The 22,401-nt window shown below is 38.5% G+C and overlaps 1 protein-coding gene across 2 annotated transcripts in view; it reads left to right on the forward strand.

Moving 5' to 3' along the window:
- Positions 1–22,401, forward strand: part of LOC146866404 (serum albumin-like) — a 462,125-nt gene that overhangs the window by 237,957 nt on the left and 201,767 nt on the right. Inside the window, exon 8 of one of the 2 annotated variants that reach the window (XM_085636474.1) lies at positions 10,535–10,627. The exons of the other annotated variant lie outside the window; for it this stretch is intronic. Within the exon in view, the coding sequence (XP_085492600.1) occupies positions 10,535–10,627 (93 nt within the window). The remainder of the gene's footprint in view (positions 1–10,534; positions 10,628–22,401) is intronic. 2 annotated transcript variants of the gene reach the window in all.

Consider the following 22,401-nt stretch of genomic DNA (forward strand, 5'->3'; position numbering starts at 1 on the left):
GCTTGGCTGACTGCAGTGGCTGGAGTACACCGCGCTATAGCAGGTCCGAACAGTGAAACGGGTTCTTGATCCCACAATGGACTATGTTAGAACTGCATCTCAGAGTGGAGATGAAGGTACTCCCTTCCACCAGGTGCAACCAACTCTAGGTCCCAACAGTGGAATGGTGTCTTGATCCCACAATGGACGGTGTCCGATATTAACTGCTGCTTGCTTTTCACAGAACTGTTTCTGTTGAGGTGCATCAGTCAGTGTCTGTGGTGATGGATCTCTGACATATTATCGACAGACACATTATCGAACTACACAAATATCGCATCAAATATATCGACATCAAAAATATCGACATTGTATACTTATTTAAAAAACTACACTAATATCGACACTACAATATCGTAATACAATTATATCGATCACACAAATATCGCACACATTAATATCGCAATACTAAATATCGACATAAGTTAATAAATATGACACATGTCACAAATATCGATAACCAAAATATAGACATAAATAATATCGTTTTTTTAAATATATCGACAATTCTAATACTAATAAAACCAATACTTTCAACAACATAAAGACAATATTTTACCAAAACATACATTTTCAAATGAGATTCTACTTAAACATAAACATAACATTTATAGCGATCTCAATATTTAACAACATAATAAAAAAACACTAAAATAATTATCACATTCGCATTTCGAACACATTTAAATAAAATTACTACACATTATAAACAATCTTTTTATATATAATGATTTAAAACTCTCCTCCTTTAAAACTAAATATACTCTTACTTAGCATTTTCCATAAAAGGAAACCAATTAACTAAAAAAAATTCAAACCATCCAATAGAAAGGCCACATACAGAAAACAACCAATAACATTCAAGAAACAATTTGAAACCACTATATAAACCAATTTAAAAAAGTCTTCTACGGTGCCTTAAACCAAAGCATTGAACGAAGAAGAAGCTCTACTAAACAGAAGAAACCTACATCCTACTACTATTCTAAAAAGGTAAGTAAATATTCTTTTCTAACTAAACTGCCAAACTAAACTAAAACACTAATTTATCTTTACTCAAATAAATAACTAACTTATATATTCCATCTCTTTATGTTTCCACTACAGATATTACTTCAAACAGCTAAAGAAAATATTGAAGATTGCCAGAAAAGACTCACTAAAAAGTAAGTATACTATCAAAATACTTTATAAAATATTAATTAAATCCTACTCAAACCCCAAAACATCCTAAACCCCTAAACAAATCCATGTTCTCTTTTTTAAATTTTTAAAAACCTGTATAAATTAACACCTATAGTCTATACCACTGGGCATGAGGGTAGGCTCTGTTTGCTTAATGAGAGGTTAGGCTACTGCATCTTATTTATTAGGCAGGAGGGGCACATAGTAAGAGGGGTAGGGGACGGGGGTACATTGACATGTGGTGGGGGAGGGGGGGGGGGTAGAGAACTGGGTGGAAAGGTTGTTCATTCTCCTGAATAATTGGTCTTGATGATAAATGTGTGGTACTTCCGGGACAGGTGAAGGTGGGGGAATGTTTTTTGAGTTGTTAATTTGTAAAACAATAAAATACGTTTCTACAATAAAAATATAGTCTATACCAAACAGCAATACCACCCCACTTAAAAAACTAAACCAACCACAACAATAAATGTTCTTTAACTTTCAGAGACTAAATCCACTGAACAACATTTTGGCGACAAACAACATCTTCATTCAAATACAACCAAAAAGACTTGGTAAGTATATATAAAAAAATGCTTTTTTGCTATTTTCATATAAATATATAAAGTACTATTGCATATATTTTCATATACATTTTTTCCAGAATTGTAACACATCACGATGACAGAAGAAGCCCAATTTATAACTTCGCAGAAAGGAAAATTCCTATTGTGTTACATGGGTTACACATACACCCAAGAAAAGCAGACTGAAAAGTGAACTGGAAGTGTACTAAATATTATTCTAACAAATGCTACGGACAAGCAACAACAAGAGAAACAACTGTACTATATACAAGAGAGCATAACCATCCACCCAATCTCTCTGAAATAGAAGTCAGATCAACTCTTGAAAATATCAAAGAATTAAGCACAGGTTCACAAACTGCTACAAGTGTAATCCTAAAAGAACTATTACCTAGAGTGCCCAAAGAAGCAAGGGGCCAATTACCATCAATTGCTTCTATAAAAAGAACTATTGCTAGGACCAAAAAAGCAACCACGACAACTATACCATCCCCTAAAACTTTTCAAGAGATCATCATTCCACCAGAATTAAGTATCACCCACAATACTGAACCTTTTATTTTTTTTGATAACAAAAGCCAAGAAAAAAGAATCATAATGTTTGCTACTGCAAACAATATAACTAAACTGCAACAATGCCAAACATGGATGATGGATGGCACCTTTACAATATGCCCAAAACCATTCTACCAGCTTTACACAATACACGGTCAATATCACAACACTTCCATACCTTTAATTTATGCACTATTACCTAACAAACAAAACACAACATATAATGAAATGCTAGGAAAAGTAAAACAAGAATCAAATGATTTTTACCCTCAAACAATTATCATAGACTTTGAGCAAGCCATGATAAATTCCATTCTAAAACTGTACCCCCATACAGCTATCCAAGGATGTTACTTCCATCTAAACCAATGTATATGGAGACATTTACAAAAATCTTCACTAAGTGTAGAATACGCCACTAACATAAGTTTTGCACATCAAATAAAACTTCTAACAGCCCTAGCTTATGTACCAACCACAGATGTTGCAGAACATTACAATCTTTTATTAGAAAGTCCATTCTACAAACAAAATGAAGTAAAGTTATCTCCCCTGTTAGATTATTTTGAGGATACCTGGGTGGGGAGACTGCACAGATCAGGCCATAGACGTCAGCCCAAGTTCCAAATACCTTGGTGGAATGTATATGTAAGTACACTCAACCAACAAGCCTAAACTAACAACGCCGTCGAGGGCTGGCATAATGCATTCCTAACTTCTACTGGGAGAACAACTCCAACACTACAAAAACTACTAATTGCCATACAAAAGGAACAAAGTTTCCAAGAATTAAGAATGCAACAATCTGTCCTACAATTAAAACCAAAACAGTCTAGACAAACTACTCAAATGTATAATTACCTACAACAACAGGTACAGCTATACCCATCCACAAGAGGACTTGAGTACTTAAATATAATAGCTCAAACTCTCTTCTAAACCCTTTTCTAAATATTAACCCACAATTCTACTAAAACAACTATCACAACATAAATAATCCACTTTATTATATCACATATTTAATTATGTGGTCTAAAATATATACATTAATTATATGGACATATATTTAGACAACATAATTAAACAAACCAAGTACACAACAACAATATTAAATATATAAGGTTTGGCCACCAACAATAAAAATATTTAAATGAACTTACCTGTGTAGTATCTCCAATGGGATAATAACATTCCTTCCAAATAAATCCAGGGAGTTCAAAATCCATAGGTATCCAAAAAAAAATCCCAATAAAATGTAAAAATACAACTGTTTATAGAAAACAACGTCTACGCCAAAAAACGACTATCCATTAACCATAAAAATCCCGAAAAATATTAAAAAGTTAAATAACCGCTCCTGGAAACCCGAACAATAAAGGAAGTGTTAAATAAACATTAGTAAACACAACTAATACACACTTCCTTTAAAAAAAATAAGGTGTTTGAAACCGACGAAAATATCTTCTCCGTAAAACCTACAAAACAGAAACAAACATTCCCACCCACTCACAAACCCACAAAACGCACGTACAAACATCACTACAAACGTTATTCAAACACTATAAAACTTTAACACACCGAAATAACAAAACACTAACAAAGCCACAAACACGGAACACAACGTTAATTATAAAACCGTATACAAACTATTACTAACACCCTAACTTCTAAAACATCAATCAATACACACTTATTACAACATAACTACTTCCACAAAACACTTAAAACTATTTAATAATAAAGCAAATAACTCTTACCTTCTCAAACGCGAAACAGCTCCGAACCGCGACCTGGATTCGACCAAAATAACCCAAAACAACAGCGAGGGGTTACAAAATAAAAGAACCAAACAAACACAGGAAGTTTGGAAATTAAAGCAGCAGGGTTTTACGTGAATGCTGAGCCTGGACTTTTCACTTTATCAGTAACGATAATATTGCCCACCTCAAATGGTCAGCTGCTCAAATGACCACCAAGACAACAATTATCCACAAGTATGAGAGGCAACATATTGGAAGAAATGTAAATTAATGTCAAAATAAACAATTGTGTTTCGAATCCACACAGTAGTTGAGTATTTGCTTGAATTCCTTTATTCCAAGATTTAGTGAGACCAGATCCGCAGCCAATGCATTTCGCCCAAACATGGGATTTTCAAGGCGAGTTTCAACAATAAGAAATATTTACACGTCAAAACGGGGGGTAGTATGACGAAAGCGGCAGGACCCAGAGTTCAATCTAGGCAATAGGTCGCTAGCTTTAGACCGTTCGTATGGTATATATCAGACATGTTTATTTCAATGATTTAATTATTAGAATATGCGTAATAATAAACAAAATTTTCTCTCGAATGAATACACATTCCAACAACTATAAAATAAATATTATTTTCCTTTCTACTATTTAATGTAAAAATAATTTGGAATTTGCATTCTGATATAACTTCTATCTTTTATCCAACCCAAACTAAAATCTACAGATTTTTTGTCAATTAAATCCAATTAATTTAACTATTCCTATTCAACTCTATAATTAATTCTAATATTTGCTATTTACCAAACTTAATTAACATACTACTCCCACTACATACTGAACTTAATTAATTTACCATTCTCAGTCCAAACTATATTTAATTAGGGTAGATGCTGGACACTGAACTTAAATAATTTACTATTCCCACTCTAGTCTATATTTAATTAAAATAAGTGCTGGACACTTAACATAATTAATTTACTATTCTCACTCCAACCTATATTATATTAAATTAGAGTAGGTGCTGGATACTGAACTTAATTAATGTACTATACCCACTCCACTCTATATTTAATAAACAAAACTGCTGGACACTGAACTTAATTAATTTACTATTCTCACTCCAACCTATATTAAATTAAGGTAGGTGCTGGACACTGAACTAAATTAATTTACTATTCCCACTCCAGTCTATATTAAATTAAAATAAGTGATGGACACTGAACTTAATTAATTTACTATTCTCACTCCAACCTATATTTAATTAGAGTATGTGCTGGACACTGAACTGAATTAATTTACTATTCCCACTCCAATCTATATTTAATTAACATAAGTGCTGGACACTGAACTAAATTAATTTACTATTCCCACTCCAATCTATATTTAATTAAGATAAGTGCTGGACACTGAACTTAATTAATTTACTATTCTCACTCCAAACTATATTAAATTACAGTAGGTGCTGGACAATGAACTTAATTAATTTACTATTCCCACTCCACTCTATATTTAATAAAGATAACTGCTGGACACTGAACTTAATTAATTTACTATTCTCACTCCAACCTATATTAAAGTAGGGTAGGTGCTGGACACTGAACTAAATTAATTTACTATTCCCACTCCAGTCTATATTAAATTAAAATAAGTGCTGGACACTAAACTTAATTAATTTACTATTCTCACTCCAACCTATATTTAATTAGAGTATGTGCTGGACACTGAACTGAATTAATTTACTATTCCCACTCCAATCTATATTTTATTAAGATAAGTGCTGGACACTGAACTTAATTAATTTACTATTCTCACTCCAAACTATATTAAATTACAGTAGGTGCTGGACAATGAACTTAATTAATTTACTATTCCCACTCCACTCTATATTTAATTAAGATAAGTGCTGGACACTGAACTTAATTAATTTACTATTCTCACTCCAACCTATATTAAATTAGGGTAGGTGCTGGACACTGAAATACATTAATTTACTATTCCCACTCCAGTCTATATTAAATTAAAATAAGTGCTGGACACTGAACTTAATTAATTTACTATTCTCACTCCAACCTATATTTAATTAGAGTATGTGCTGGACACTGAACTGAATTCATTTACTATTCCCACTCCAATCTATATTTAATTAAGATAAGTGCTGAACACTGAACTTAATTAATTTACTATTCTCACTCCAAACTATATTAAATTACAGTAGGTGCTGGACAATGAACTTAATTAATTTACTATTCCCACTCCACTCTATATTTAATTAAGATAAGTGCTGGACACTGAACTTAATTAATTTACTATTCTCACTCCAACCTATATTAAATTAGGGTAGGTGCTGGACACTGAACTAAATTAATTTACTATTCCCACTCCACTCTATATTTAATTAAGATAAGTGCTGGACACTGAACTTAATTAATTTACTATTCTCACTCCAACCTATATTAAATTAGGGTAGGTGCTGGACACTGAACTAAATTAATTTACTATTCCCACTCCAGTCTATATTAAATTAAAATAAGTGCTGGACACTGAACTTAATTAATTTACTATTCTCACTCCAACCTATATTTAATTAGAGTATGTGCTGGACACTGAACTGAATTCATTTACTATTCCCACTCCAATCTATATTTAATTAGGATAAGTGCTGGACACTGAACCTAATTAATTTACTATTCTCACTCCAAACTATATTAAATTACAGTAGGTGCTGGACAATGAACTTAATTAATTTACTATTCCCACTCCACTCTATATTTAATTAAGATAAGTGCTGGACACTGAACTTAATTAATTTACTATTCCCACTCCACTCTATATTTAATAAAGATAAGTGCTGGACACTGAACTAAATTAATTTACTATTCCCACTCCAGTCTATATTAAATTAAAATAAGTGCTGGACACTGAACTTAATTAATTTACTATTCTCACTCCAATCTATATTTAATTAGAGTATGTGCTGGAGACTGAACTGAATTAATTTACTATTCCCACTCCAATCTATATTTTATTAAGATAAGTGCTGGACACTGAACTTAATTAATTTACTATTCTCACTCCAAACTATATTAAATTACAGTAGGTGCTGGACAATGAACTTAATTAATTTACTATTCCCACTCCACTCTATATTTAATTAAGATAAGTGCTGGACACTGAACCTAATTAATTTAATATTCTGACTGAAATCTATATTTAATTATGGGATTAGTTAAAATCTAAAATATATTTAAATTTTCTAAATATTAATATTTTTTAAATTAACAATATATAAACATTTTAAATTAACTTCCCACCCTTATCCCCTATAACCCAACATTCCGCTCCTAACATTATTTGTAACATTCTAAAAAAAAATTACAATTTCTAAATTAATTTGTTAAAAAATTAACAAATATATAAACATTTTTACAACACTTCCCACCCTTATCCCCTATCAACCAACATCCCGCTCCGAAATATATTTGTAAAATTCGAAAATTGATTTCCTATTTATAAATATTTTTAATAAAAAATTAACAAATATATAAAAAAAATTAAAAAACTTCCCACCCTTATCCCCTATAAACCAACATCCCGCTCCTAACAATTTTTCTCAAAATCTAAATTTAATTTACAATTTATAAATAAATTTTAAAAAATTTGAAACAATATATAAACATTTTTAAAACACTTCCCACCCTTATCCCCTATAAACCAACATCCCGCTCCTAAAATTTTATTTAAAATTCAAATTTTAATTTACAATTTCTAAATTATTTTTTTTTTTAAATTAAACAATATATAAACATTTTTAAAACACTTCCCACCCTTATCCCCTATAAACCAACATCCCGCTCCTAAAATTATTTCTAAAATTCTAAATTTAATTTACAATTTCTAAATAAATTTCAAAAAAATTCTAACAATATATAAACATTTTTAATACACTTCCCACCCTTATCCCCTATAAACCAACATCCCGCTCCTAAATTTTTTTTTAAAATTCTAAATTTAATTTACAATTTCTAGAAAATTATTTTTAAAAATTTACTAATATATAAAAAAAATTAAAACACTTCCCACCCTTATACCCTATAAACCAACATCCCGCTCCTAAAATTAAATATACATTTCACATTTTAAATTAAATTTAATAATTACATTTTACAATATATTAAAAAAATAAATTAACTTTTTTAAAACACTCCCCACCCTTATCCCCTATAACCCAACATCCCGCCCCTAAAACAATATAAATATTTCTCATATTATATACATTTTAACTATTTATACAAACAACTTCAAAATATTTACTAAACACACAATAACGATATTTTCACATGTCGATATTATTACTAACGATATTACTTACATCGACATATAAGTAAAAAAAAAAACGAGATTTTTCACATCGATATTAGCTATTTCGATATTTTGGACATTCGATATTTTTGACTCGATATTTATGTCCCTCGATATTAAAAAGTCGATATATAGACTGCTCACCTGTGCTTCCATAGTTAATTGGGGAACATGATTATCGGGCTTGGTTGACTGTAGTCGGAGGACTACACCGCGGTACAGAAGGTCCAAACAGTGAAACGGGGTCTTGATTATATGATTGAGGATGTCAGAAGTTAAAGTCTGTGATGATTTCTGTGTACCCCCTCCGACCAGGTGCAACCAACTCCGTGCATCCGAATCCAATGGCACGTGGCTGTGAGGTGTTAATGACTACTGCCTCTGGTTTACACTGCGGTCAGCAGGGCTCAAAATTCAGATTGAGTTGTGATTGTTTAATTACAGAATTCAGTAGGCAACTAACTACAACGTTTTGAAATATACAGAATATTCTTTTAGTATATTTGCTTGAAAACTTTTTTTTAGAGGAGTTACATGTTTAGTACAATGGTGAAATTCATCTTGCAAGTTCAAAGGAACACTGAATAGTCTACACTGTGGACAGTAGAAATCGCAATTCGAATTGTTTTGATTTATATATTGCAGAGTTTTCTGTAATTTATGTTGTTGTATTTTGAAAAGAGGAAGTGAGAAAAAGTATTAATGGATGTCTGTGTGACTAATGCCTTCAATTTACACTGCAGACAGCTGTGTTCACAATTCAGATTGAGTCGGTATTGTAGATGACGGAGTCCTGTAGGAAAAGACATTGCTGCAGTGCGCTCTGTCCACACCATGCATACACGTTATCACAGGCTCCGCACACGCTTTTTGTTGCTTCGCGTATGACAAACTGTGTAGCTCAAGTCCACCTTACATAGCTGTGGTTCTTTGCTGACCGCTCTCTCTGGCCTACACTGCAGAGAGCAGTGTTCACAATTGAGATCGAGTCGCTATTGCAGATGATGCAGTGTTGATGGCAACAGACATTGCTGCTAGTACGGCCTGCTCGCAGCACGCTTCATCGCTGGCTGTGCACATGCTGAATGCTTTTGATGTGGCTATCTGAGTGCACTAGAATTGCTGGACCCTTTATGATACAATCTTTTTGTGTATTATTTCAGATCTACTGCCTGTATCTCAGTATACCACAAGTTATGGTTCTTTTATGATAGAATCTTTTCTGTATTATTTTACATCTACTGTCCCTACCTTACTGCAGCACAAACTATTGACCCTTTTAATATTGAATCTCTGTGTGTGATCCAATGATTACTGTTGTAGTTGATGCTAGCATCAACCATTCACTGAGGCCTGGTTTACACTCACCGCACACGCATCCAGCACAGACGTCACTGGATGTGTGACCCTGGTAATATAAAGGAGTCGAGCGCAAGTGCCCGTACCCACTTCCACTATCTATCTGTGTCCGTGTGTTCATTATCTATGCATGATACTGCCCCTGGGCCGTACCACATTACATTGTGCTGTGGGCAGCGCATGCAACCATGTTACCTCTGGCAGTGGGGAAAAGTTCTGTTATGTAGCTTTTAGATACATGGCTATCACAGGTGGAAGGCTGCTTTACAGAGCATGCATATTGATGAAGATGATGGTTGCATGTTGTGTGTACTGTCAGATATGTGTACATAGCAAAAAGTTTTCAAAAAAGCTCTGTAAGCAGAAGAGGAGTCTCTCATCAAACGCTGTAGAGAGAATGGCGAAAATGGGTGGGGTCCTCCAACTGTTACAATGGGAAATATGTTAGATTATCGCTTGCTCTCATATACACTTTAAAGTTATGTAGATATAGTTTTGAGACATACAAAAAAAATGAGGGAATGGCGTACCTGGCGTGGCACCATACGTCTATGACGTAACATAGGGCCTGGTAGTGTGCAGTCGTCGCTTACGCAAAGCGCAGCGGGCATGACCCCATAAGTACATGGCGTAACGCGCGGCTTGGTATTGCGTACCCGTCGCATACCAAAGTAGCAGCTGGCATGACCTCATACGTATATGTTCTTATGCAGGACGTGGTGCCACGAACTCGTCGGACACTAAATGCGCATCATTTCAATATGGCGGATGGGATTCGTGTGCTGATGGAGCTTGGTAGACTACAGGTACGGGACTCTGGTTTTCTCAGAAAAAAAAATTATATAGATTACTTTTTGAAGATATAACACATTACATCATTTTTAAAGTTAAGAAAAGGTTTATAGAGTTTGAAAATATTATTAAAAAAATTAGAAAAAATACAGGTTTTATAAATATTAAAATATGAAATTAGCATTTAAAAAACCTTTGAAATTCACAGAAAAAACCATAGGTTTTACAGACGTTATAGTTAGGAATTAGCATTTAAAAAACCTTAGAAATTCAGTGAAAAAATCATAGGTTTCAGGGACATTATAGTTAGTTGGACATTTTACTCATAGAAAACCATAGAAATTCCCATGTTATAGTTAGTTGAGCTAACTATAACTCGTGCCCCGCAATGCACTGCTGATGACGTCACATATTACATCATTTATGACATGGTCAGTGACATCACTGATGACATCACTGATGACATCTCAAATGATATCACTGAGGACATCACTGATGACATCATCCATGTGAAAATCTGATGCACCTCATCAGACCCTAATGTAATAGTTGATACACCCACTCTAAAATAGAGACTATAATTTTGAAAACAATGAACACACCAATACCAGTTAGTACATATCCACTCACTAATTCCTAGGTCTACACACACATCCATCAATTCACCCATACAGTCACTCATACATACAGTCAACCATCAATACAGCATTATCATATCCAGTCACATATCTATACAGACACTCACACGCCGCCTCTCAATTATAGAGTTATTCACACATGTAGTCAGTAATGGAAATAATCAATCTCAGTTTTATTTACTCACCTGTACAGTTATGTATATACCACCTCACTTATTTAGACATATACTAACACATACTTCCACTCTAATACAATAACTAATACAAGCACACACTGATCCATACAGGCACTCTCACAATCACTCAGTCTCACATATAGTAATTTATACACTCCAACACTAATATATACTGCCTTTCACATATGCAGTTGCTAGCATATGTACCACTGAGGCATCAATTCACTCACCAATACACTCATACACACACTCACCGAGCCATACAGCCCTTCCCAGATATAGACTTGAACACATATACCTAGTGAATTATCCACTCACACATCTATGCACAGAGTCACACCCCCCACCCATCCACACAGACACTCGGGCACCCATGCAGATACTCAGACAACCAATCAATAGCCATATCCTCATTTAACTGCTAACCAACGCATGCAATCGCTTACACACCAACTGACAACCTAAACTGTGTGAATGTCTGTATCAGTCGCTAACAAATGCATTAAGTAAGACACAATTAATCACTCACTTATACAGTCAGTTACACACCTACTTAATCATCCATCCTGACTCTTATACACCCATTCATTCTTCAATACACCTTGGCATATGTAAATAAAACATTTTTACATTTTATAGAAACACATAGTCACTGGATGATGTCATCAGTGATGTCATTTGAGATGTCATCAGTGATATCATCAGTGATGTCACTGGCCATGTCATGAATGATGTAATATGTGACGTCATCAGCAGTGCATGGGGGGGCGCAAGTTATAGTTATCTCAACTAACTATAACAGGGGAATTTCTATGGTTTTCTATGAGTGAAATGTCCAACTAACTATAACGTCCCTGAAACCTATGTTTTTTTCTGTGAATTTCTAAGGTTTTTTAAATGCTAATTCCTAACTATAACGTTTGTAAAACCTATGGTTTTTTCAGTGAATATATATATATATATATTTATGTTAATTAATCGTTTTTACACTAAGGGCCTGATTCTGATGCGGTTAGGAAAGCATTCCCACCTACGGCCCGATTACGATGCGGTTAGGAAGGCCTCCTAATGGAATTTGCTCCTTCCGAATCGGATTGGGAACGTGTCTTCCTGACCGAGGACCCAATTATGATGTGGTTAGGAACAAAGGCTCCAATTGAAGTGAGTGGGAGTCAAACCTGGAAGCATCCGGATGCATCGTACTCAGTCGGTTGGACTCTCCCAATCCGAGTGAGTTGGAAACCATTTCCAAACCGATTCGGTCAGAAGCTTTCCAAACCGCATCAGATTCAGGCCTTAAGCGTTAATTCTTTTTCCTACATTTATGGTGTTACTTATATATGTATTGTGCTTGAAGTGAAGTTCTTCTTTCCCTACTCTTGTTTAGACTGCAGTAGGAATAGTAAAATTAACCTCTTGGTACTTCAACACTTTCCCTTCCATTGACGGTGTGGAGTGGAAATAGTAAATCTTACCCATCTGAAATCCAATGCCTGCCCTCATGTTTCACAGACTGAAGTAGGAATAGTTAATTGCACCCGTCCACAGTCTACTACCTTCCATACTGTTGCACAGACTGGAGTGGAAATAGTAAATTTTACCCCTACATAGTCCAATACGTTGCCTACTGTTGCGCTGACTGGATTGGTAATAGTAAATTTCACCCCTCTGAAATCCAACACCTTCCATACTGTTGCACAGACTAGAGTGGGCATAGACAAGTTTACCCCTCCAAAATCCAAAGCTTTCCCTACAGTTGCATAGACTGGAATGGGGATAGTACATTTTGCCCCTCCAAAGTCCAACACTTTCTCTACTGTTGTGCAGGTTGTATTGGGAATAATAAACTTTACTCCTCTGCAATCGAATGCCTTATATTATATATATATATATATATTCACTTAAAAAACCATAGGTTTCACACATGTTATAGTTAGGTGGATATTTCACTCGTAAAAAACCAATGAAATTCCCCCGTTATAGTTAGTTCAGATAACTATAACTCGCGCGCCCGCAATCCACTGCTCATGACGTCACATATTACATCACTCATGACATGGTCAGTGGCATCACTCATGACATCACTGATAACATCATCCTTGTGATAGAGCGGCGGTCGCGCGAGTTATAGTTATCTGAACTAACATAACGGGGGAATTTCATTGGTTTTTTACGAGTGAAATATCCACCTAACTATAACATGTGTGAAACCTATGGTTTTTTAAGTGAATTTGCAAGGTTTTTTAAATGCTAATTCCTAACTATAACGTGTGTGAAACCTATGGTTTTTTCAGTGAATTTGTACGGTTTTTTAAATGCTAATTTATTTATGTAAAAAAAATTTTTTTATATATTTATTTTACAATAAACTACGTATTAAAAATTTTTGGGGGGGTTTTCACCGTGCGCGCACGGTGCGCGCACCCCCGCGATTTAAAAAAATAAATATTTTTTTTGCCTTCGGGGTCCTTCAGGGACCCCCTGACAAAGGCTAGGGGGTCAGGAACTCTCTACCCTGCCCCCTTTTCACGTTCGCCACCTTCCTTGTTCACTCTTGCACTGAAAACAAACAAAATGGCGGCCGACACTTCCTGATTTCGACCGATTCGAACGTTGACTAACATGTAACCACCAATCAGAATTACGCTCGCGCACGTTAGGGTGCGCGCACGGTGCGCGCGTATAGATATTGATATGCTTTTAAATGCTATTTTCTCAGGAAATACTGAACAGATTTACACCAGACCTGCAAAAGGCACTTCCTTGACCTTATGGCTACCTCTCTGCCAAATTTCAAGTAATTCTGTTCAGCCGTTCGGGCTGTAGCTGTGTCTAAAGGTCCTATGGAAAAATGCATGGGGAAAACGCGTTTTGGGACCCCCCTTTTTTCTCGGCCCCTGTTTGACGAATCACCCCGAGACTTTCAGGGTAGGAGCTGAACGGAGCGCCCCATTAGTTTTGAAAATTTCGCGAGGATTCATCAACCGGCGCCAAAGTTATTCAAAATAGAGTTTTGAGATTTTCTATGGAAACACGGTCCTAACTATAACTATCTACTGGCGACCGCCAGTATATATATATATATATATATATATATATATATATATATATATATATATATATATATATTCGCTTAAACAACCATAGGTTTCACACATGTTATAGTTAGGTGGATATTTCACTCGTAAAAAACCGATGAAATTCCACCGTTATTGTTAGTTCAGATAACTATAACTTGCGCGCCCGCAATCCTCTGCTCATGACGTCACATATTACATCACTCATGACATGGTCAGTGGCATCACTCTTGACATCACTGATGACATCATCCTTGTGATAGAGTGGCGGTCGCGTGAGTTATAGTTATCTGAACTAACTATAACGGTGGAATTTCATTGGTTTTTTTACGAGTGAAATATCCACCTAACTATAACATGTGTGAAACCTATGGATTTTTAAGTGAATTTGCAAGGTTTTTTAAATGCTAATTCCTAACTATAACGTGTGTGAAACCTATGGTTTTTTCAGTGAATTTGTACGGTTTTTTAAATGCTAATTTATTTATGTATAATTTTTTTTTTTATATATTTATTTTACAATAAACTACGTATTAAAAAAATTTTGGGGGGGTTTTTCACCGTGCGCGCACCCCCGCGATTTAAAAAAATAAATATTTTTTTTGCCTTCGGGGTCCTTCAGGGACCCCCTGACAAAGGCTAGGGGGTCAGGAACTCTCTACCCTGCCCCCTTTTTCACGTTCGCCACCTTTCTTTTCCACTCTCGCACTGAAAACAAACAAAATGGCGGCCGACACTTCCTGATTTCGACCGATTCGAACGTTGACTGACATGTAACAACCAATCAGAATTACGCTCGCGCACGTTAGGGTGCGCGCACTGTGCGCGCATGGTGCGCGCACGGTGCGCGGCTATAGATATGTATGTGCTTTTAACTGCAATTTTCTCAGGAACTACTGAACAGATTGACTCCATATATGCAAAAGGCACATCCCTGACCTGAGGACTACCTCTCTGCCAAATTTCAAGTAATTCTGTTCAGCCGTTCGGGCTGTAACTTCGACTAAAGGTCCTATGGGAAAATGCATGGGGAAAACGCGTTTTGGGACCCCCCTTTTTTCTCGGCCCCCGCTTGACGAATCCCGCCGAGACTTTCAGGGTAGGAGCTGAGCGGAGCGCCCCATTAGTTCTGAAAATTTCGCGAAGATTCGTCAACGTTATTCAAAATAGAATTTTGAGATTTCCTATGGAAACACGGTCCTAACTATTACTATCTACTGGCTACTGCCAGTAGATTATACATATATATAGCAACCTGATCCTAACATGCTCAATGAATGGGTGGAATGTAATCTGGAGTCATCGCGCAAGTTGGTGGTTATTTTGGTCAAATACGCGGAGAGTGATCGCGCAGCACTACAGACCCAGATAGACATTGTTGAAAATGAAATCCTTGCTTTGGATTCTTCTGTTGACTGCGCTAAATTCAGAGAGGAGATGGTTTCTCGTCTTCGCAAAGAGGAGGAAATAATCAAAAAACGCAAGGCGTTTAAATTTCAACGCGATAAAACCGATTATCAAGAAGGTCGGATTTTCACCTTTGCTAGGAAGTTCGATGCCATCAAAACGTTCAAACCATCTCCAATGCAAGCGCCATCTGAGCCAGGTTCAAGTGCCACTCAAGTACATCAAGGGGCATCTTCAATCTCAGACCTGAGCTCAGTACCCGACAGCGAGTCTGACAGTGAACGCCATAGTAACCTAATGCGTTTGGGGTTTACCAAACATTCCCTAGGGCAAGAGGTGGACTGCTTGCGACAAGAACGGCGCGAAACGTTGAGACCAAGACGCCAAAACTCCAACGGTGTAAAAGAATCAACCAAAAGCGCAGAGCGCGTCGACAAGCAGCCTCCAAGCGCCAAGCCCAAAAGAAATTACAACAGAAAATGGAAGAAACAGTAGTTGGGCAACATATGGAGGGGGTAGAAAGTAGCTCCATATCTGTTTTGAACCTCACAGATATTCAGTTGAGCCAAGCCGACATTAAAATCCTTCATTTGGGCTTGTCCTATAGTCCAGTTAGCAACTTCAGCTACTGCAAGACACGAATAGATTTATATAAGTTCATTCGCAAGCTGAAATTGAAGAAGTACTTTCGGCTCAATCCTCCAGCACCACGACCCCAACTCCTGCCCATGGCTACTCAATTTCATGGACTCAGAGCCAGTGATTTTCAATTGTTGCAAGATCTCCAACAACTGCATACTGAAGACTCTAGCTCCAGGCGTACTAATGATGAATCAATTCCTAATGTGTCTGGTCTTACCAAATTCAAGTCCAAATCAACGTTTTCTCCTCTGATGCTGCATGATAATCTAGACATTTTTCACGAATTATCTGTAGCTGGTATGAAAAAACTGTATGCATCCACGCTTCGTGAAAAAAGGCAACACACCGCTCAGAACACTTGGTATGTTCAGCTGGTTAAAAAACTGCAGGCAAACAACAACATCGTTGTCCGCCAATCAGACAAAGGCGGCAATGTGGTACTTTGGCCTCGTCAACTCTATCTAGATGAAGCCTTTAGCCAACTAAATGATCCCCTGTGTTATAAAAGGTGTGAGGCAGCTACAATGAGGAAAGCACAGAATGACTTCTATGCACGTTTGTTTGCTTGGAGAAGTACCGGACTTTTGAGCCAGGATGAATTCAAGTACCTCAAAAATGAGTATCCAATCACTCCGGTGATCTATTTCATCCCCAAAGTGCACAAGGATCCCGTTAAGCCTCCTGGCAGGCCTATCATCTCAGCCTGTGGGGATTTATTGGAGAACACATCTGTGTATATTGACAATTTCTTGCAGGAGCATGTTCAAACCCTACCGTCATTTGTGCAGGACACAGGTGATTTTCTAAGAAAGATCGCAGATACTCCTTGGGACTCTACGTGTTGGTTGATTACACTTGATGTAACAGCGTTGTATACAAGCATACATCATTCTGATGGCTTGAAAGCAATTGTACACTATCTAGGGAATAGACCCATCATGCTAGCCAATCACAATAAGATGTTACTTGATATGATTTCATTTTGCTTGAACAACAATTTCTTCATGTTTGGTAATCAATATTTCCAACAGGTCAGGGGTGTAGCCATGGGGGCCTGTTTTTCTCCCAGCTATGCCTGTTTGCATATGGGCTGCTGGGAGGAGCAGGTCCTTTTTGGTCAACACCATGACACATTTTCCAGACATGTAACGGTATGGCTCCGCTATATCGATGACATCTTTTTGATATGGCGGGGTACCAAACAGGCAGCCCTTGATTTCATTAGTGTACTCAATATCAACACTCTCAACCTCTGCTTTACATCCAACATAAGCCAGGAGTCGGTGTGCTTCCTAGATGTAGAGATCGTGGCAGGCAATGACCAGTTAGTAACGCGATTATTTAGGAAGCCCACTGCGGGTAACACAGTGTTACATGCCTCAAGTCATCATCCGGCACATCTTATACGCAGCATACCCTATGGGGAGATGTTGCGTATAAGGCGGATCTGCATCACTGACTTAGAATGTGTTAATGCTCAACAAGCTAGCAAAGCACGTTTTTTGCAAAGGGGCTACACTGTTGCGATGGTTGATAATGCAATTCAAAAAGCTAATCGCATTCCACGGAGTGAGGCCCTAAAGAAGTCTATACCCATCGAAATGAGCTCACCTACTAATCAACCGATTAGATTAATTGTGACCTATAATCGTCAACATCAGGCTCTACGCAAAGTATTTAAGAAAAATTGGAGCCTTGTCTGTAATGACCCTGTCATTGGGAATCTGATGTCAGCTAGTCCAGTCATTACATTCAGAAAAGCTCGTTCGATGAAGGATGCGCTAGTCAAATCCAGTCCTGAAAATGTAGCGACTAAAACATGGCTGCAAACTTGTAAGGGCTTCAAACGCTGTGCAGACATGGGGCTAACAAAATGGAATATTGTATTCCGTTCTGTGACATCCCTCGCCCCATTAACAAATTCCTTTCCTGCAGAACTGAATTTGCGGTGTATGTGTTGGAGTGTCCGTGTGGCCTGCAGTATGTTGGTAGTACCAAATTGCAGGTTCACAAGCGGATACTCCAGCACATACGGGCCATCAATGGCAGTGATCCCGCATATCCTGTTGCACGCCACTTTAAGGAGTGTCCTGACAACAAAAGTGAACTCCTCAGGTTTTTTGTCATTGATTCTGTGCCCCCGTTGAGACGAGGAGGCAATCGTGAGGCTCTTTTACGTGCGTTAGAAACCCGCTATATTCTAGAACTGGACTCTAAGACCCCTGCGGGTTTAAATGCTAGTGAAGACTTTTTCATCTGTCTGTAATTTTACCATTTTTCATCAACCCTTTCCCTAAGTTTCAAAGATGCCAAAAATTATTCCATTGATGTATAGCCTCCATAACTTTTTTAGTATACAGAAAGAATTATAGACTTTGTAACAGCACCTTATATTATATTAAGATTGTTTTTAATATAGCACAATATTCTTGCACTTTGTATACTTGCACTATCTGGATTGGCGCTCTGATATAGACATGTCACTGTACATTTAGGATGGTTATTTGTATCGTATATGCCCATTGATTATGTACACAACCAGGATTTACCCACTTGGGTCTCATTTGCACACATTGCGTCTTTTGCACGGCAGATTGCGTTGTTGCACATGCAGGTGTTCAGTTTTTTACATACAAAGCATTTAAAGCTTGCTTTAAATTGTCACTGTCCTTTGGTTTTTACCTTTAAATTTAGATTGCACCTTATATCAGTGCTTTCTCTGTTTTTAAGGATTGTTGTACCAATTGGTGAGCAAACTTCGTGACTTTTATGTATTTTACTAAAAATGAACTACGAATAGCCTTGTACAAAACTTTCAAAAAATTTTCAATGTATTTCTTTCATGTCTATCACGCCAATTATGCGTTAGCCAATCATGTTTGTTCGGCGTCATGTGATCAAGGCCTTTCGTAGGCTGAAACGCGTCATGCAGGCATTGCTGTTCAAATGAAAATAAATTAAATTTCTCACCCGCATCCTGGGTCAGCCTTCGTTTGTTCCTGGTCTCCTTTGGATCTTTGGTGCACAGGAGCGCTTTAAACGAAAAACTCCGTAATATATATATATATATATATATATATATATATATATATATATATATATATATATATCCAATCGAAACTGCTCCCCAATTGAAGATGCCACACACTATCGTTTTTTTCACCTTTTATTTGGCAGGCAGCAGCGAACTCAGTTATGCCCTTCCAGCGTGTCATCCGCCATTAGCGCCATACGCGTTTCGGGTTCTCTCCCTTTATCACTGGCTTGGCTTTGCGGTGGAGAAGCGGCTGTACACAATTGTCCTCCTCACGGTTTTAAATGGCATAGTCCCGCCCCAATGGGCGTGTGCATGCAGTGCACCTTGGTTAACGTAGTTCAGGTAAGTATTACCACAATGGCTGCGGCCGTTCTTTTCCCCTCCATAGATTTCAATCCCATCGGGTCGCTGTTACGGACAAAGACAGGTTGGCTGCTAAGTTTTCGCCTGACCAAAGCGGTAACGATGTTCCTGTGCGCGCCTCAGACTCAAGGCGCAAGGACCTGCTGCAGTCTGCAGTGGGGCGTCTTCGTGGCCAGAGCGGGCCACTACACATCCAATCGAAACTGCTCCCCAATTGAAGATGCCACACACTATCGTTTTTTTCACCTTTTATTTGGCAGGCAGCAGCGAACTCAGTTATGCCCTTCCAGCGTGTCATCCGCCATTAGCGCCATACGCGTTTCGGGTTCTCTCCCTTTATCACTGGCTTGGCTTTGCGGTGGAGAAGCGGCTGTACACAATTGTCCTCCTCACGGTTTTAAATGGCATAGTCCCGCCCCAATGGGCGTGTGCATGCAGTGCACCTTGGTTAACGTAGTTCAGGTAAGTATTACCACAATGGCTGCGGCCGTTCTTTTCCCCTCCATAGATTTCAATCCCATCGGGTCGCTGTTACGGACAAAGACAGGTTGGCTGCTAAGTTTTCGCCTGACCAAAGCGGTAACGATGTTCCTGTGCGCGCCTCAGACTCAAGGCGCAAGGACCTGCTGCAGTCTGCAGTGGGGCGTCTTCGTGGCCAGAGCGGGCCACTACACATCCAATCGAAACTGCTCCCCAATTGAAGATGCCACACACTATCGTTTTTTTCACCTTTTATTTGGCAGGCAGCAGCGAACTCAGTTATGCCCTTCCAGCGTGTCATCCGCCATTAGCGCCATACGCGTTTCGGGTTCTCTCCCTTTATCACTGGCTTGGCTTTGCGGTGGAGAAGCGGCTGTACACAATTGTCCTCCTCACGGTTTTAAATGGCATAGTCCCGCCCCAATGGGCGTGTGCATGCAGTGCACCTTGGTTAACGTAGTTCAGGTAAGTATTACCACAATGGCTGCGGCCGTTCTTTTCCCCTCCATAGATTTCAATCCCATCGGGTCGCTGTTACGGACAAAGACAGGTTGGCTGCTAAGTTTTCGCCTGACCAAAGCGGTAACGATGTTCCTGTGCGCGCCTCAGACTCAAGGCGCAAGGACCTGCTGCAGTCTGCAGTGGGGCGTCTTCGTGGCCAGAGCGGGCCACTACACATCCAATCGAAACTGCTCCCCAATTGAAGATGCCACACACTATCGTTTTTTTCACCTTTTATTTGGCAGGCAGCAGCGAACTCAGTTATGCCCTTCCAGCGTGTCATCCGCCATTAGCGCCATACGCGTTTCGGGTTCTCTCCCTTTATCACTGGCTTGGCTTTGCGGTGGAGAAGCGGCTGTACACAATTGTGCTTTCGATTGGAATGTATAGCGGCCGACTCCAGGTCGCGAAAACACCCCATCGCCGACTGAGCGAGTCCGCAGCACTGCGAATTAAGGTGCCTAGGAGCAACGTGACCTGTTGGTGGACTACGAACAACAGAGTCGCTACACGGCACAGAAGGCAGACCCAACCGGGTAAGAGATACTTACAGGAGCGAGTTGGTGGGGTATTTTACAAACACTACAAGTACCACAATGCCTGAAAAGACACGCCCACTATGGAAGGCTTGAAAATCACGCTGCAAATGCGGTGTCACTGTTGCCCACCTGGTCTCCATGAAGCCTAGCCAGTGAACAAGGGAGAAGTTACCTGAAACGCGTATGGCCAAAGAGAGGCGCATGAACTGCTGAAACTGCCGCGTCAGTTACTCTGTAGCCTGCCAATAAATGATGGAGAAAATCACGTTGCGAGTGGTGTTTTCAATTGGGAGTGCTTTCGATTGGAATGTATAGCGGCCGACTCCAGGTCGCGAAAACACCCCATCGCCGACTGAGCGAGTCCGCAGCACTGCGAATTAAGGTGCCTAGGAGCAACGTGACCTGTTGGTGGACTACGAACAACAGAGTCGCTACACGGCACAGAAGGCAGACCCAACCGGGTAAGAGATACTTACAGGAGCGAGTTGGTGGGGTATTTTACAAACACTACAAGTACCACAATGCCTGAAAAGACACGCCCACTATGGAAGGCTTGAAAATCACGCTGCAAATGCGGTGTCACTGTTGCCCACCTGGTCTCCATGAAGCCTAGCCAGTGAACAAGGGAGAAGTTACCTGAAACGCGTATGGCCAAAGAGAGGCGCATGAACTGCTGAAACTGCCGCGTCAGTTACTCTGTAGCCTGCCAATAAATGATGGAGAAAATCACGTTGCGAGTGGTGTTTTCAATTGGGAGTGCTTTCGATTGGAATGTATAGCGGCCGACTCCAGGTCGCGAAAACACCCCATCGCCGACTGAGCGAGTCCGCAGCACTGCGAATTAAGGTGCCTAGGAGCAACGTGACCTGTTGGTGGACTACGAACAACAGAGTCGCTACACGGCACAGAAGGCAGACCCAACCGGGTA

The sequence above is a fragment of the Triturus cristatus genome, chromosome 2_1 (assembly GCF_964204655.1).
Source record: "Triturus cristatus chromosome 2_1, aTriCri1.1, whole genome shotgun sequence".
NCBI lineage: Eukaryota > Metazoa > Chordata > Amphibia > Caudata > Salamandridae > Triturus > Triturus cristatus.